This window comes from Cucurbita pepo, chromosome LG09, assembly GCF_002806865.2.
Source record: "Cucurbita pepo subsp. pepo cultivar mu-cu-16 chromosome LG09, ASM280686v2, whole genome shotgun sequence".
Classification (NCBI taxonomy): Eukaryota; Viridiplantae; Streptophyta; class Magnoliopsida; order Cucurbitales; family Cucurbitaceae; genus Cucurbita; species Cucurbita pepo.
Window position 1 is genome coordinate 8,406,789 of NC_036646.1, and position 16,893 is coordinate 8,423,681.

General features: G+C 38.7%; 3 protein-coding genes across 3 annotated transcripts; 2 read left to right on the forward strand and 1 right to left on the reverse strand.

Annotated features, from left to right (window-relative positions):
• Nucleotides 1-187: 187 nt before the first annotated feature.
• Nucleotides 188-2,747, reverse strand: LOC111802160 (peroxidase 7-like). The gene is made up of 3 exons (XM_023686425.1): nt 2,429-2,747; nt 1,244-1,586; nt 188-591 (listed from the first exon to the last, which is right to left on the reverse strand). Exons 1-3 carry the CDS (start codon nt 2,714-2,716, stop codon nt 188-190), a joined length of 1,035 nt encoding a protein of 344 aa, XP_023542193.1. The 5' UTR covers nt 2,717-2,747.
• Nucleotides 2,748-7,178: 4,431 nt separating this feature from the next.
• LOC111802435 (LRR receptor-like serine/threonine-protein kinase GSO1) lies at nt 7,179-12,068 on the forward strand. Its single transcript, XM_023686789.1, has 2 exons — nt 7,179-11,239; nt 11,316-12,068. The coding sequence occupies exons 1-2, from the start codon at nt 7,834-7,836 to the stop codon at nt 11,687-11,689; spliced, it is 3,780 nt and encodes a 1,259-aa protein (XP_023542557.1). The 5' UTR covers nt 7,179-7,833; the 3' UTR covers nt 11,690-12,068.
• A 1,079-nt stretch (nt 12,069-13,147) lies between these two features.
• LOC111802480 (calnexin homolog) lies at nt 13,148-16,156 on the forward strand. The gene is made up of 6 exons (XM_023686866.1): nt 13,148-13,357; nt 13,463-13,532; nt 14,029-15,158; nt 15,243-15,314; nt 15,404-15,523; nt 15,617-16,156. The coding sequence occupies exons 1-6, from the start codon at nt 13,274-13,276 to the stop codon at nt 15,776-15,778; spliced, it is 1,638 nt and encodes a 545-aa protein (XP_023542634.1). The 5' UTR covers nt 13,148-13,273; the 3' UTR covers nt 15,779-16,156.
• Nucleotides 16,157-16,893: the final 737 nt, after the last annotated feature.

Below are 16,893 nucleotides of genomic sequence, written 5' to 3' on the forward strand. Positions count from 1 at the left end.
GATCATTTGGAGCTCGAGTTTGGTGGCAAGTATGTTTAAATAAGAACACTTCAATCTTAAAATAAGAACACAAAACACATCAATTGGAGCAGCAAATTACCAACAACCAAACAAAACTTAAAAAGATATTCAACAAAAGTAATCAATCATCCAGGCATGAAGATCATAGAAGACAAGACAAAATCAATTAATAATTCCTACAACTGCAGTTGGTTCGAATCTCCCCTTCAAAAAGATCAGTAAGAACTTGAACATTTCCAAGCTTAGCCATGGACACAGCAAATTGGAGGCGGAAAAGGGATGGCTGATACGCCAAAGCCTTGACGATGGGCGCAGTTCTTCGATCAGTATACAGAGATGAATCGCTCGGCAAAAGACCCATCTTTTTCGGTAGATTCGTGTAGTAGGCGTTGTCGAATTTGTTTGGTGTCGTGGCGTCAAGGTCGACGTAATCCGATGCCCATCGGCATTTTCTTCTCAAGAAATTGACGTAGCTTGTGCTCATTGATGGGTCTGGTTTGCCCGTTCCGCTGTAGTTGTAAAGCCTGCTCTGTATCGACCCGCATGACGCTCTGCCGATGGTGTGTGCGCCTGAAATATCATTCAAATTCTTAAGAAATTTTGATATGTCAGGAATCACCACTAGTCTGCAATGGTATGATATTGTCCATTTTAACTTTGTTTTGAGCTTCCCAAAATGACTTACACTATTTGTTCGACACTTAAGTAACTTTTGACTTACACTATAAAGCCTCTCCTGAGGGGCCTATGAAGCCCTCAAATAGCTTCCCTTAATCGAGGCTCGACTCCTTTGTAGTCCTCGAACAAAGTACACCTGATACTTAGTCACTTTTCACTTACACTATAGAGCCTCTCCTGAGGCCTATGGAGCTCTCAAACAACCTCCCCTTAATCGAGGCTCAACTCCTTCTCAGGAGTCCTCGAACAAATAAAGTACACCATTTGTTCGACACTTAAGTCACTTTTGACTACACGGCTCAAACTCACAACTTCTTTATTCGACATTTGAAGATTCTATTGACATTGTTAAGTCAAGGTCATGGCTCTGATACCATGTTAGGAATCACGACTCTCCACAATAGTATGATATTGTCCACTTTGAGTATAAGCTCTCGTGACTTTGGTTTGAGATTTCTAAAAGACCTTGTACCAATGAAAATGTATTCTTTACTCATAAACTCAAATTAGACGCATAAGCTTGAGTGATTTAAGAGTTTTGAACCTGAAAGAACGACCAAATCCACGAGATTCAAGCCCAGAGATTGGTATCGTTCGATGAGATCAGTGATGCCTTCAAGACCCATTGGTACCAATCCAGTTTCGCTGCCAATGGAATCCACTCCATCTCGTCTACCATAAGGCACCGTCCAATATGGGCCGCCGACGAGAATGGTGGCCTCTCGGGCGGCGGCGGTCAGAATATCTGCGCAAGAAACTGTTTTGGGGCATTTTTTCTCTACCTCTGCTTTGATGTCGTCGATCACTTCGAACCCTCTCAGCGTCTTGCTCGCCGGAGCCCTCCTCTCGCTTCCCTCGTTATCCAGAAGAATCGAAGCGTCGCAGCCCTGCGGTTTCACCACCCCGGCCGGCGGCGGCTTTGTTAGTGGCTTTCCATTTGGAAAATTTTCATAGATACCCTTCTTCACTTTTTATGGTCAATTAATCATTTTTCTCTTAAAAAAAAAAAAACATCTAATTTAATGACTCTCCCGTGGTATGATATTGTTCTTCCAAAAGTCTTGCACCAATCAAGAGAGTATTCTTTGTTTATAAACACATGATCATTCTCTAAATTAGACAAGGTAGGACTTTCATCATCCAACCTTAAATATTTTTAAAAAATATTTCTAATTTGAATAGAAACTATCCGAGCACAGTAGAGAACTTATGCCCAGTTTGTAGCTGAGGATGCTTCTACAGACTACAATTTAGACGTAGAGGGAGCTCGATTTTCAAGCCAAACTCAAAAATACCCTTTAATTTTTAAAAATGTTTTAAAAAATATATTAAATTTTTTTATAAATTTTTTTTAAAATACCCATAAAACCAACATTGATATAAAAAATTCAAAATTTCTAAAAATATTAATGGAATTTTAAAAAATTTAAGATATTTTTTAAACAAAGTCCAAATTACTTTAAGAAAAAAAAAGTCTCATATTAAAACTTTTAAAAAATTAATGGTATTTTTGAAATAAAATGTAAAGACGAGGGGTATATTCGTAAATGTAGCATATTTTTTTTTTAAATAGAAATAAAATGAAAAATAGGTTGATATATATAGTAAAATTCGAAGATAATCGAAGCTAAATTGGTAAATATAAAAGAAAAATTAGAAAATTCTCTCATTTTCTTGGGAATATTAAATTTTTTAAAATTATATTATAAAATTGATAATGAATTTTTACCCTGACAACGCAGTCGTGGAAATGGAGTCTGATGATGCTGGCGGCAATAGTGTTATCCTTATCGTACCACTGCTTGAGTTTCCGGTGAATGATGCCGTCGACGCCGGGGCAACTTTTCCGGTAGAATCCGTACGAAAGAAAGTCGTCGAAATCTGAAGACTCCGGCAACTGTGGAACCTCAAGGCTCGTGTATTCTTCCCCGTCATCATCGTACTCTTTGTCGGCCGACGTCACCACGGCGGCTGCCTGAATTAGGAAAATAACTGACAACAAGACCACCGCTTTCATTTTTGCTCGAACCCTGTCCGTAACCCTCTTGGATACCTTCAATATATACATACATACATATATATATATATATATATATATATATAGATTTTTATGGGAACTACGTGATGGGCACTTTCGGAATGAGAGGAGGACATGGCAGCATGTTCGTTAAGGTGTTTCTTCTACATCGTTGACAATTGTGATTATTTTAATGTTTCAAACATTTTCTTTGAAGACTTTTTAATTAATTAGTCTAAAAAATTATGGTGTGATTAAAAAAATTAATACTTTAAATGAAATTGTTTGACGGTAATAATGAAATTGACAGTTTTGTATTGTTAGACGTAGAAAAATGTCTATTACTGAATTGAAAGTGTTTGAACTCGTCCTCTTTTTGTCAATCTACTTCACTAACGGAAAGACGGGAAGTCATTCTGGGCTCTATCCAACTTATCTCGACCAACACCCTAAAACAGTGAATTTGGACTAGTCAAAACTTTCTTGAGTTCTACTAAAACAATGAATTTGGATAAGCACAACTCGTGTTCAGCCTCGAACTGTTCTTACGTTCTGCTCTAGGAGCAAACATCTGATTTTCGTATTTACTTCTAAATAGTTATTAAGAGGTAGATCCGCTTCTGATTTTTAATATATATATATATATATATATATATATTTAAAAAAAATTAAATTTTATTTAATAAAATATGAATTTTCATGGTAAAATAAATTATTAAAAAATTTAAAATAAATTTGATAATAAGATAGTAGGGACTAAATTATTATTTTGTAACGAGTAGATAATTTATTCATTTGGGCTTCCTTTAAAAGTTTTTAAAATATGTCTGGTAAAGAGAGAAGTTTCCGTCTTTATAAAGAATGTTTTGTTCTCCTCTCTAACTAAGTCATGAGATCTCACAGTCTACTCTTTTAGATTTTCGCTGTACTCGTTCCCCTTTTCCTAAAAAAACCACCCTCTTTGTCCTCCATTCCTCAGATTTCCACAAAAAAAAAAAAAAAATAAAAAATAAAAATAAAAAAAAAAATCGATTTGGGTGTTGTTTCTAGAGTTAATATGATTTGGGTTCCTACTCGAGCTGTTGAACACTTTGTTTTAAAATATCGTCACCGATCCAGTATGGTCACTGATATTTTTTTAATATTCTTAAAAGTTCAATGATATTTTTAAAATTTTCATTAAGAATATTTCTTTTAAAAATTTAGAAATATTTTTAAGAGAAAATAGAAGAATGTATTTTTATTAATTTAGGCTAAAATAAATAATTAAAATAATATATTTATTAACAAAATTAACATTGTGTAAAGTGGTATGAATAATTGAGGCACTGAATTATCATGAAATTAATGATTTTTCGATGATTAAATGCTTATGCAAACTATAATTAATGTACTTCTTTTGTCACACTCTGTTTGGACAAGGCATCTTTTTTTATTCTTTATTATTTATTTTTTAATTTTATAAATCACTTAATTAAACTTAATTAATTAATTTGGTTTAGCTGCCTGATTTGACCTTTAATTCCCTCTTATAGCCCAAACAAACAATTGATTCACGTTACCATTTTGACTTTGCTTTATTATAATTGAATTACTTTGACCCGACCTATAAAATGTTCCATTAATACCCTTATATTTAAAAAGTACCCATAAATTTTTAAAACTTGCATTAACGTTCATAACTTTTATTAAAGAAAAATTCAAAAAATTCTGACGTTAATATAAGAACAAAAATTTTTTATTGACACTTCATAAATTATCTTAAATTTTTTTAAACTTCCTGAATATTTTTTAAATGTGATATCACTGTAAATATATATTTTAATTATTTTTAAAAAAAATTAAAAATATTTTAGAAGTTTTTTTTTTATTTTAAATAAAATTATGTTTTAGTAGTTTACCTATTGCGAGTTTGAATTAGTTACGAATATATCTTAATATCGTTAATATTTAGAGAATATATTAATTATGAAATATATTTTATGTATTAATATTTTTTAATGATTTGATTAGTAGTATATTTTATTGTATAGTTAGTTTATATTTTACTTATTGGTAGGTATTAGTTGGTAGCTTCTATCATATTTAAATTTTGTGAATATCAATCAAGATTGAACGTTCTATCCCAATTCTATTTTTCATTTTTTAATTTTTTATTATAATATTTTCAGATCTCTTCTCGGGTAGATATTCTGTCACACTTTTTAAATATTTTTAAAATAAAATTCAACTGTTACTATTTACGGTAAATATATTTTTAAACATTTTTTTTTTAAGTTGGAGAGTATTATTGAAACTTTTGAAAGTGTCCGTCTCATTAAAACATAGATAGAGACAAATAGGAATAACCGAACCACGTCTACAAAATGTCGTATTATGTCGGGCGTCAAAATTATATATATTTCTAAAAAATTCAAATCTCTATCCACATAATCGAACTAATTAAAAAAGTGATTGAACCCTTTTTATTTTAAGATGAATAAATGTGAATACTGCAAATATTCTCCAAAGAACAAAGACAAGAACATAATATTCTTATTCCCTTTGCTGCTTTCTTTCTCGTGATTGAGCCATTTTGGAGACAAACTAAGGAACAATGTCTCACATTGCCATTAAAATATTAACATTAATGGAATTTTGTGTTCAAATTGGAAGACGAGAGCTACACATCCGAGTTACATTTTCGACGACCCATTCTCGACCCACATAATAAAAAAAAAAAATCTCAATCGTAATTGGCGGCTAGCTGACAGAAAGCTCGTTAAGTTTCGTTTCCCTCCTGACACGATACAACAACATTCATCTTCAAATTTTTTTTTTTAGCCCGTGCTCAATCATAAGTAGTCCATGCCACAACCCAATTTCAGACAAAGTCACTATACGTGAGCTGCATTTTCGATAAGGGTGACGTCTACCCAATGCCAGAAAGTCAAAGAAGTTGGTGATCTGGGTTGTAAGGACGAGGTAAGATGTGTACATTAAAGCCCTTCTCGATTAGAAATAAAACCCACATTAAAAAAAATAAAAAATCTAAATCGTAATTAATGTCGGATAGCAGAAAACTCACGAAGCTTCGTTTTCCTCCTGACACGATACAACAACATTCATCTTCGAGTTTTCAGCAACCCATGCTCCGACATGAGCAGTCCACGACACAAACCCGTTCTAATACCTTCTCGACGATCTAATAAAAAAATCATTTAACAATAATTACTTTTTTTCTTACTTGACAAGAAATATATTAATTCACAACTACCCTTACCTACATAATATATATATTCTTCATGGGCTGGCTTTGTAGGGAGTTTTTAGTAATCTTCCACTTTGATTGACTGTCCCTTGGAGTGCTCCAAATTGGGTTTGTACAACATTAATATAAGATGTCACAAATTAACCTTAAAAAGAATTTACAATAGTATTATTATTTTTTATCCCGCTTTTATACGCCCATCGACTATTTTTACGGTACACAATCCTAGGTTACGAAGATATATAACTCAATTTTAGGCACGTGTGTCATTATCACACTTTTGCGACAACTAGACAGCGATTGTGCGACACTTGTTTTAACCCTGTAAACAAGTCAGTCGTGAGAAATTTGGACCTTGTGGATAATGTGGGCATATGCATGAGCCTCGAGTCACGTTTGAGAGAAATGTTTTAGAAAACGTGAGCGAAAAAATACGTTGAAAACAATTTGAAAAAAAGTAATGTTATAAGCTAAAAACTATTAGGTAACAACATTGACTTTGATAGCATATACTTCGAGTATGAAGAAGTGAGAACTAGTCATATCCCTCCCTCTATAGTACCTTTTGGGACATTTTAGCATTGGTCGGTGTAGACATGATTTTGATGACTGTACACCTCGTATTGACACAACGTGAAAGAGTAAAAACTTATATGAGATGAAAGTAGGTAAAATGGGTTTGAAACAGGCATCAGCCATGGACAACATGTAATGTCCCAAGTCCACTGTTAACAGACATTGTCTTCTTTGGGCTTTTCCTTTCGGGTTTACACTCGTATAAAGAATGCTTCTTTCTCCTCTCCAACTGACGTGGGATCTCACACAACACGTTCTGAATAAGCATGACCGAGACATCTGATATGCAATCAGAGGCAACACAGCACACCTTGGACAAGAATAACTGTGACATATAGCAATCATGACTTAAATAAACGAAACTTAATAACAGCCCAGAAGAACATAAAACTCAACTTGTCGTTAGAACACGATAACTTATATGACGTGAACGATTAAAGATTTGAATTCTATCGACAAACAAAATCGAACAAAAATAGATAACCAATAATATGAGCCACTAAAAACTTGTCTTTGAAGAGTTATTGAAGAAGGTCAAAAGAGAAAGGTAAACGAAAGAGAAATATCAGGTTTTTACGTACCAAGATGATCATATATATATATATATATAATATCAATGGAGTAAAAGCATGGAATATGAACAACAGGGCAAAAACCAGAACAAGACACGAAGGTTTGGTAGGATCAAGCCAACAAAAGTGTTTAAAACTCCTAATAATTGCAGATTCTCCTCTCTGTTTTCATTGTTTTCTGAACTGCGTGGGGAAGTAATGAAATTTTGTGGGACAACCTTTGACTTCTTCGAAAGCTGCTGATTTTGAAGTTCATACTCTAAGCCAATCAGGTTCATACTGTTTATAATTGGAGCTTCAACAGCTCACTTTCTCTCCAGAGTTGGTTTTCACTCCATTTTTCAGCTAACACATCAAAACAAGCAAACCCACCATCCTTCTGACTCTGCTTTTTGACCTTCGCCTCATTCTATTTATTATTATGGAATTATGAAAGCAGAGGTGTACTTATCTTGTTCTGATCTTCTCTTGGAATTTGAGCATCTGAAATGATGAAGAATTAATGGCACAGTAGAAATCCGCCGGTCATTTATGGCAGCGCTGCCGCCATTATTATCAGCTGAGTTCGAGAAACCAGAGCCTCCTCTGTTCCATGCAGCGCCGTTCTTTGCCACTTCCTGTTCTTCACCACGCGTCGTTCCATAAGCACCGCCCAAGGTTCAACTCTTTTGAAAGTATTTAGTTTGGATCATCTCTTGGAAGCTCTTGAAGAACAGAGTATGGCTGATTGTGCTCTGTTTTTGCCGTTTGTTTTTGTGCTCTGTTTTTTTGTTTGCTCTGTTCAATATGGGTTCGTTTTTTGTGATGATGGGTCGAGTTTAAACGTGCTTTTGGAGATAAAGAAGTCATTTGTGGCGGACCCAGATAATGTTTTGGTGGATTGGTCTGAGAGGAATCCGGATTTTTGCAGTTGGAGAGGCGTTTCTTGTGGGTCTGACACGGTGGGTGGCTCTGCTCAAGTGGTGGGGTTGAACCTTTCTGACTCGTCGCTGGGTGGGTCTATATCACCGGCAGTCGGTAGCCTGCGGAACCTGCTCCACCTTGATCTTTCGAGCAACGGATTAATGGGTCCCATTCCAACAAATCTCTCAAAGCTTCATTCGTTGGAATCTTTGCTGCTTTTCTCTAACAAACTCAGTGGGTCGATTCCGTCTGAGCTGGGCTCGCTGACGAGTCTAAGAATAATGCGAATCGGTGACAACGAACTTACCGGTTCCATTCCCGCTTCGTTTGGGAATCTTGCAAATTTGGTTACTCTTGGTTTGGCGTCGTGTAGTCTTAGCGGTTTGATACCTACAGAGCTTGGACGGCTCGGCGGAATGGAGGATTTGGTTCTGCAGCAAAATCAACTTGAGGGTCCGATTCCGGGGGAGCTCGGGAACTGTTCGAGCCTTGTTGTCTTCACAGCTTCTGGTAACAATCTCAATGGATCGATACCGAAGCAACTGGGTCGTCTTCAGAATCTCCAAATTTTGAACCTCGCCAACAATACCCTCTCCGGCGAGATCCCGGTGGAGCTTGGGGAGCTCAGTCAGCTTGTTTATTTGAATCTAATGGGAAACAAACTCGTGGGTTTAATTCCAATTTCATTTGCTGAATTGGGTAATCTCCGGACTTTGGATATATCCACGAACGAGCTCACGGGGGGAATTCCAGAGGAGTTGGGGAATATGGGGAGCTTGGTGTTCTTGGTTCTGTCGAACAATTATCTTTCCGGTGTCATTCCGGGAAAGTTGTGTTCTAATACTTCTAGTTTGGAGAATCTGATGCTATCTCAGATGCGAATCTCCGGCGAGATTCCGGCAGAGTTGATTCAGTGCCGATCACTAACCCATATCGATTTGTCTAACAATAGACTAAACGGATCGATTCCGGATGAGCTTTATGAACTAAGCGGCTTGACTGATATTCTCCTTCATAACAACAGCTTAGTCGGCACAATTTCGCCGGCGATTTCAAACCTCAGCAATGTCAAGACTCTGGCTCTGTATCACAACAATCTTCACGGCGATCTCCCTCGGGAGATCGGCATGCTCGGAGAACTCGAAATTCTGTATCTATACGACAATCAGCTATCTGGGAAGATCCCTTTCGAGCTCGGGAATTGTTCAAACTTACAGATGATTGATTTCTTCGGGAATCGTTTCAATGGAGAGATTCCGGTGAGTATTGGAAGATTAAGAGAACTGAATTTCCTTCATCTCCGGCAGAACGAACTCGACGGTAGAATTCCGGCGACTTTGGTGAACTGCCATAAACTGACGATTCTAGACCTGGCGGACAATCGTCTCTCCGGTGGGGTTCCTTCAACATTTGGATTCCTTGAAGCTCTGGAACAGCTCATGCTTTACAACAACTCTCTTGAAGGTAATCTTCCAAATTCATTGATCAATTTATCAAATCTTACGAGAATCAATCTTTCTAGGAACAGATTGAATGGTAGCATTGCTTCATTGTGTTCTTCCCGTTTTCTTCTTTCTTTTGATCTTACAAACAATGAATTCGACGGCGGAATTCCTCCCCAATTGGGAAACTCCTCCTCCCTTGAGCGGCTGAGGTTAGGAAACAATCAGTTTTCCGGCGACGTTCCGCCGGAATTGGGGAACATTCATGAACTGTCTTTGCTGGATTTATCTGAGAATTCCCTTACTGGGTCTGTTCCTGATGAGCTTTCTTCGTGTAAGAAACTGACCCATCTTGATCTTAATGATAATCTTTTCTCTGGAACTATACCAATGTGGCTCGGTGGATTGCCTGAATTGGGTGAGATTAAGCTCTCTCTCAATCGGTTCACTGGTCCATTGCCTTTGGAGCTTTTCAATTGTTCTAGCCTGATTGTGCTATCTCTTAATGGGAATCTCTTAAATGGAACATTGCCCATGGAAATCGGTAACCTCGTGTCGCTTAACGTCCTTGACCTTGAAGATAACCGGTTTTTCGGTCGGATTCCTTCTGGTATCGGTAAGGTAAGCAAATTGTTTGAGCTTCGTCTGTCGAGGAATGGTTTCGATGGGGAAATCCCAGCTGAGATTTCGCAGTTACAGAATCTTCAGAGCATATTGGATCTTAGTTACAATAATCTGACCGGTGAGATTCCGTTCTCTATTGCTCGGCTGTCCAAACTCGAAGCGCTTGATCTATCTCACAACGAGCTTACCGGAGAAGTCCCTCCGGATGTTAGTAAGATGAGCAGCTTGAGCAAGCTTAACCTTGCTTACAACAAGCTAGAGGGAAGATTGGACAAGGAATTCTCTCACTGGTCGGCTAATGTATTCGAAGGAAACGTTCGACTTTGTGGAGGTCCTCTTCGCCATTGCGGCGAAGCTTCCACGGGAGGGTCGGGTTTAAGCGAAGGGGCAATCATCGCCATATCGGCTGTTTCGACATTGGCGGGAATGGCGATTCTAGTGCTTACGGTCACCCTTCTGTACAAACACAATCAAGAAACTTTCAAAAGATGGAGTGAAGTCAACTGCATTTGTTCGTCTAATTCGTCCCAAGCACAGAGAAGACCACTTTTCCAAAACCCGGGTGGAAATCGAGATTTTCGATGGGAGGAAATTATGGAGGCGACGAACAATTTAAGCGATGATTTCATTATCGGCTCGGGAGGGTCTGGAACGATCTATCGAGCTGAATTGGTCACCGGCGAAACCGTTGCTGTCAAGAAAATATCGTGCAAAGACGATCTTTTATCTAATAAAAGCTTTGTACGAGAGGTCAAGACACTTGGACGGATAAAGCACAGACATCTCGTGAAGCTGCTCGGGTACTGCATCAACCGAGGAGATGGCTCGAGTCTGTTAATTTACGATTACATGGAGAATGGAAGCGTTTGGGACTGGCTGCATGAGCGACTCATCAATGGGAAGAAGAAAAGGAAGCTTGATTGGGAGACAAGGTTCAAGGTTGCTGTTGGGTTAGCTCAGGCAGTGGAGTATCTTCACCATGATTGTTTGCCTAAGATCATCCATAGGGACATCAAATCGAGCAACATCCTTCTCGATTCGATTATGGAGCCACATTTGGGGGATTTCGGGTTAGCCAAAGCCCTCGTCGAGAATTACGACACCAACACAGAATCGAAAACATGGTTTGCTGGTTCTTACGGCTACATAGCTCCAGGTAACGCTGTTTTTATTCACTTGATTTCGATACGTGCAGTATTTGTTAGCTGATGAAATACATTTCTATTTTGTAGAGTATGCTTATTCTCTGCAAGCAACAGAAAAGAGCGATGTTTATAGCCTCGGAATCGTACTGATGGAGCTCGTAAGTGGCAAGATGCCTACCGATGAAGCTTTCGGGGTCGATATGGACATGGTAAGGTGGGTGGAGACACGCATTGAAATGGAAAATGTAGCTGATAGGGAGGAGTTGATCGACCCGTGTTTGAAGCCGATGTCACCGCACGAAGAATCCGCAGCGTTCCAAGTGCTTGAGATAGCTCTGCTTTGCACGAAAACTGCCCCGCAAGAACGACCAGCATCTCGGCGAGTTTGCGATCAGCTCCAGCACGTTTATAATCCTAGAACGCTCGATTACGAGAAGAAGCAGACGAATCCGTATGCTTGAGAAAGTTATGATGTTCTTAGATGAAAGGAAATGTGTACTAATTTATCACAGCAGATTTACAGTTCATTTGAATAAGCTTTCATGGTTTAGTGATCAAATGAATTAGATCATTTCTAAGCAGAGTTCATTGCTGAAGCACTGTTCTGGGCTTCTATGAAGGCGTTGAACTCCTCCCTTCCCTTGCATGATCAAGGTGTGCTGCAAGAAGCTGGCGAGGATGGCCTTGAAGGAGACGATGAACATCGATGATGAGCCCCGATTCATGCGAGTTTGGACTAATTACGTTGAGTTGTTGCTTTGTAATTCTAAGACGTAGTTACTAGTGCATTTTCCTCGTACTATTGACAAATAGTACGAGTCGTGAACAAAATATTCTTTACAAGAGTGGGTGTGAACTTTTTCGAACGGATGTGTTTTAAAATCTTGAGGGGAAGTCTAGAAGAGAAAGTTCAAAGAGAATTATATCAGCTAGCGGTAGGCTTACGTCGTTGAGGCGGTGTGCAACAAATAAGGATGTTAGGCCCCGAATGAGGGTGAATTGTGATATCACATATCGATTGGAAAGGGGAAACTAGGGTGTGGAAACTGTTCCTACGTTTTTTAAAATCATGAGATGTGTGATACGTAACGAGGTCAAAACAGATACGGTGTGATACGTAACGGGGCCAAAACAGATACGGTGTGATACGTAATGGGGCCAAAATAGATGCGGTGTGATACATAACGGGACCAAAACAGATGCGGTGTGATACGTAACGGGGCCAAAAGAGATGCGGTGATACGTAATGTGATACTAAACGAGGCCAAAACAAATGCGGTGTGATACGTAACGAGGCCAAAACAGATGATGTCTGTTGCAGCATGTGTTCCAACCTAAGACGAGTGCTCTCCTATTCTGGCTTCTTCAGAGCCTCCAATAGCATGCCCGAGACAGCAATGAGTTCTCTGCCTCTACGAGGATGGAGCGACATTAAGTTTTGAGAATCGAAGATTCAAGCGGTCACGATGAGATGAACAATTTTGAGAATTCAAGATTCAAGTGGTCACGAGATGAACCATTTATTATCGCGATAGGTGTCAAGTGAAAGTGCAGACATTTGAACCTTGTTCGGTATACTTGCCTTGTTCCTACCATGATCAAATTAATACCATCCACATCCAACCCAATTCTTTGACCTAATTCGAAAAAGGAGTAAAAGAAAAAAAAAAAGTAAAACTCTTCCTACCGGCTACCGGCTACCGGCTACCGGCTAGCTTTATAAGAAAAGAAATGGGCCTTCATTCCAAATCCAAAGAAACAAAGCCCATTTAATAGAGTGAAGGAGACCAGACCAGACAAGTCTTCATTATTGAGGAAGTTGACTACGTGGCGAACACCCATTGGCTCATTTCACGTGGAACGAGATTTGATTGGTGGAAACAACGCACTCGAAAGTGCTTCGAGATCTATTAATATGGAAATTTAGAAATGAGGGCGGAGAAGATTAGCCGGACTGTTCTGAAATGTTTTGAGATAGTTCTGTTCTTCTCATCGGGATCCAATCTTGTAAGGCTGAACAGAGTTTAGGGTTTCAGATCCAGAAGATGAAGGCGTTTCCTTTAGGATTAGCCGCGGCTTTGCTTGTTCTTTCCCTTTCACTTGTTCAGCTCCGTGCATCGGACGATGAGGTATTCTGTTTGAGCTTGAATTGAGATCTAATTGTTTTTTTTTTCGACATTTGAGACTCCTGTTGGAATGCTAATTTTATTTTCTCCTGTTTTTATGGAGTTCAGATCTTCTACGAGTCCTTCGACGAGAGTTTTGAAGGGCGCTGGATCGTGTCCGAGAAGAGTGAATATCAAGGTTATTTTCCGTTCTTATCATTTTGTGAAAATATTCCTTGATCCTTTAATCGTTGTATATACTGAATTGTTTCTAGCTGGATGTGTATATTGCTTGATCTGTTTGTACAATTACTTGATGGTTGTTGGATATTCTTTCCTTTTTTTGTTTTAAGTTGTTCTCTCATTTGATAATTCGTATCTTGAGACATCATTTCGATCAATGACATGAATAAAAGAAAATATAGACCTTCGCAATTATCTACGTTGAATTAACATTTGAGCCGTTTTGTGTCTTTGATGATTTCATCTTAATGGATAATTGTTTCTCTCGAGGCATTTGCATGATCAAACTTTGTGTAAGGTAGTTGGATGGAGTCCATCATTAGCTAATTGCGAACAGTTTTCTTTGGCTTTAAATCAAGATTGAGCAGTTAATGGCATTAAGATGGTGGAATAAGGATTATAGATATGTAGTTTTGGACGCGGGTTGATAGGCGTTCTTTTGTGTTCTATAGGTGTCTGGAAGCACTCTAAGAGTGAAGGACATGATGATTACGGGCTTCTAGTGAGTGAGAAGGCAAGGAAATACGCCATTGTGAAAGAGCTAGAAAAGCCAGTGAGTCTAAAGGACGGAACTGTGGTTCTTCAGTTTGAGACTCGCCTACAAAATGGGCTTGAATGTGGTGGTGCTTATCTGAAATACCTCCGGCCTCAAGATGCCGGATGGAAGGCTAAAGAGTTCGATAATGAATCTCCTTACTCAATCATGTTTGGACCTGACAAATGCGGGGCCACTAACAAGGTGCACTTCATCTTCAAGCATAAGAATCCCAAAACAGGGGAGTACGTTGAGCATCATCTAAAGAATCCTCCTTCAGTTCCAGCTGACAAATTGTCCCATGTTTACACTGCCATTTTTGAATCTGGCAATGATGTTCGCATTCTCGTTGATGGGAGTGAGAAGAAGAAGGCCAATTTCCTTTCGGAGGATGATTTTGAGCCTCCACTGATTCCTGCCAAGACAATTCCTGATCCAGACGACAAGAAGCCTGAGGATTGGGATGAGAGAGATAAAATTCCCGATCCCAATGCAGTGAAGCCAGATGATTGGGATGAGGATGCTCCAGTGGAAATTGTAGATGAGGAAGCTGTAAAGCCTGAGGGATGGCTAGATGATGAGCCTGAAGAGATTGATGATCCAGAGGCCACCAAGCCAGAAGACTGGGATGATGAAGAGGATGGTGAATGGGAGGCACCACGGATCGATAACCCGAAATGTGAGATAGCTCCTGGTTGTGGTGAATGGAAGAAACCAATGAAGAGGAACCCTGAATACAAGGGTAAGTGGCACGCCCCAGAAATCGACAATCCTAGCTACAAGGGAATTTGGAAGCCTAGACAGATTCCCAACCCCAGCTACTTCGAAATTGAAAAACCCGACTTCGAGCCCGTGGCTGCAATTGGAATTGAGATCTGGACAATGCAAGATGGTATCTTGTTTGACAACATTTTGATCGCCAAAGACGAGAAACTCGCTAGTTCATACCGCGACACCAAATGGAAGCCGAAGTTCAAAGTCGAGGAAGAGAAACAGAAGGCCGAGGAAGCAGCTGCTGCTGGTCCAGATGCCCTCGCAAAATATCAGGTATGGATACCATCAAAGTTATAACCTTTTGCCATTGATAGATAGCATTCTGACTCATACCTGGTTCTTGCGATTACCCTGCAGAAGAAAGTCTTTGATTTGCTATACAAGGCCGCAGATATCCCATTCCTCAGTCAATACAAGTCAAAAATACTTGTAAGTGAGCTAACGTGCTGTCTGTCGTCCTCTGCATTTATGACGTGGGCAATATATATAGTGATTGATGTATGTATGTATGCATGCAGGATGTCATTGAAAAGGGAGAGAAGCAGCCAAACCTCACCATCGGGATCATAGTCTCTGTAATTGTGGTTTTCTTCACAATCTTCTTGAGGATAATCTTCGGAGGAAAGAAGCAGCAACCGGTGGGTGCCAAATTTATTATTCTCACCTACAAATTCGGGGCGGAATGGCGTAGTAGAGGATTTACGATTTACGTTTATTGTTTGTGTGTGCAGGCAAAAAGAGAGGAGAAGAGCGCGAGCGCGAGCACGAGCGCAGCAGCTGCAGAGAGTTCGAACGATCAAAGTAGCAGCGGCGGAGAAAAGGAAGAAGAGAAGGAAGAGGGTGTTGCTGCGGCGCCCGCTCGCCGGAGGTCAGGTGCTAGGAGAGATAATTAGAAGAGGGAAGAATGTGGAAGGTGTTTTGTTCTTGAAAGAAATTAGTAGTTGTGATTGTACGCTGATTCCTGATTTTTTTTTTTTTTTGCCCCTTTTAGTCTCTGGAGTATAATACTATTTTGAAGGTTAGATATGAGATGTTGCCCGGTGTTGTTATGAACACTTGGGGCTGGATGAGACTGGGAGATTTTTTTAGGGAAAGAAAATGTTTTGGATCTCTCTATTTTTTTTTTTTTTTTAAATTTTATTCCTCTTTACTGCTTTTTATTTTTTTCTTTTTTGTTCCTTGATTTGCTTTTATGAGATGCTACAGGGTTGGTTGTATCTTTTTCGGTAGTTTATGGTTAATGTGTAATGATGAAAGGATTTGTGTTGGTCTAGGTGAGTTGTTTGGTGTAAAATTTTAGTTGTTGGGTATAAAATTTTAGTTGTTGGGTGTAAAATTCTTGTTAGGCTTAATTTTCCCTAAAAATTAAAGAGTGTAAAAGCGTTGCGAAGACGACGTTGGGCACTAATGGGACGTGTTTTGGGCACTAATATTTGTTGGCTTTTATTATTAATAAAAGCAACGTGTTCTTGGTATGGAATATATGGCAAATTAAGCAATCAAGTTAAAGGTAAGAATTTGGTTGGTCGGATTTTTTTTCTATGCTATCGATGTTTGATTCAGAACTTATTAGAAATTTTGTTCTATCATTATATTATTAATATTATTAACTTAAAAACTATTTATAAAATATGGGATCACCCGTTTCTCTTGACAGAAATTTTGTTCTATCATTATATTATTAATATTATTAACTTAAAAACTATTTATAAAATATGGGATCATCCGTTTCTCTTGACGGACCACACTAATTTGGAGGAAAGAACTTATTTGGAAAGAGGGGCCTAGTTCTTTAAATTTTGTTAGATTTTGTTTAGGGACTTGTTTCAATTTCCCGAGGATAAATTGCTTTTTGAAGCGTAGGGGATAGAGCTTTTTAAGCCAGTTACCGATATTTATTAAACAACATTCTAGCAAGTTCACCTATTTTGAATTACGTGGGTCTCTACCGGCTATTACCGCATTGGGGGCAGTCGGCCTAGTTCTTTAAAACTCTTGGATGTCGTCT

Bases quoted from the DNA above. Each gene is read 5' to 3' on its own strand.
- LOC111802160 (XM_023686425.1), bottom strand. From the start codon at position 2,716: ATGAAAGCGGTGGTCTTGTTGTCAGTTATTTTCCTAATTCAGGCAGCC. The intron at 1,587-2,428 runs GTAAAAATTCAT...GTGAAACCGCAG, and splicing joins TCCACGACTGCGTTGTCAGG to GGCTGCGACGCTTCGATTCT. The intron at 592-1,243 runs GTTCAAAACTCT...ATGATATTTCAG, and splicing joins GGATTTGGTCGTTCTTTCAG to GCGCACACACCATCGGCAGA.
- LOC111802435 (XM_023686789.1), top strand. From the start codon at position 7,834: ATGGCTGATTGTGCTCTGTTTTTGCCGTTTGTTTTTGTGCTCTGTTTT. The intron at 11,240-11,315 runs GTAACGCTGTTT...TCTATTTTGTAG, and splicing joins TTACGGCTACATAGCTCCAG to AGTATGCTTATTCTCTGCAA.
- LOC111802480 (XM_023686866.1), top strand. From the start codon at position 13,274: ATGAAGGCGTTTCCTTTAGGATTAGCCGCGGCTTTGCTTGTTCTTTCC. The intron at 15,159-15,242 runs GTATGGATACCA...ATTACCCTGCAG, and splicing joins ATGCCCTCGCAAAATATCAG to AAGAAAGTCTTTGATTTGCT. The intron at 15,524-15,616 runs GTGGGTGCCAAA...TTGTGTGTGCAG, and splicing joins GAGGAAAGAAGCAGCAACCG to GCAAAAAGAGAGGAGAAGAG.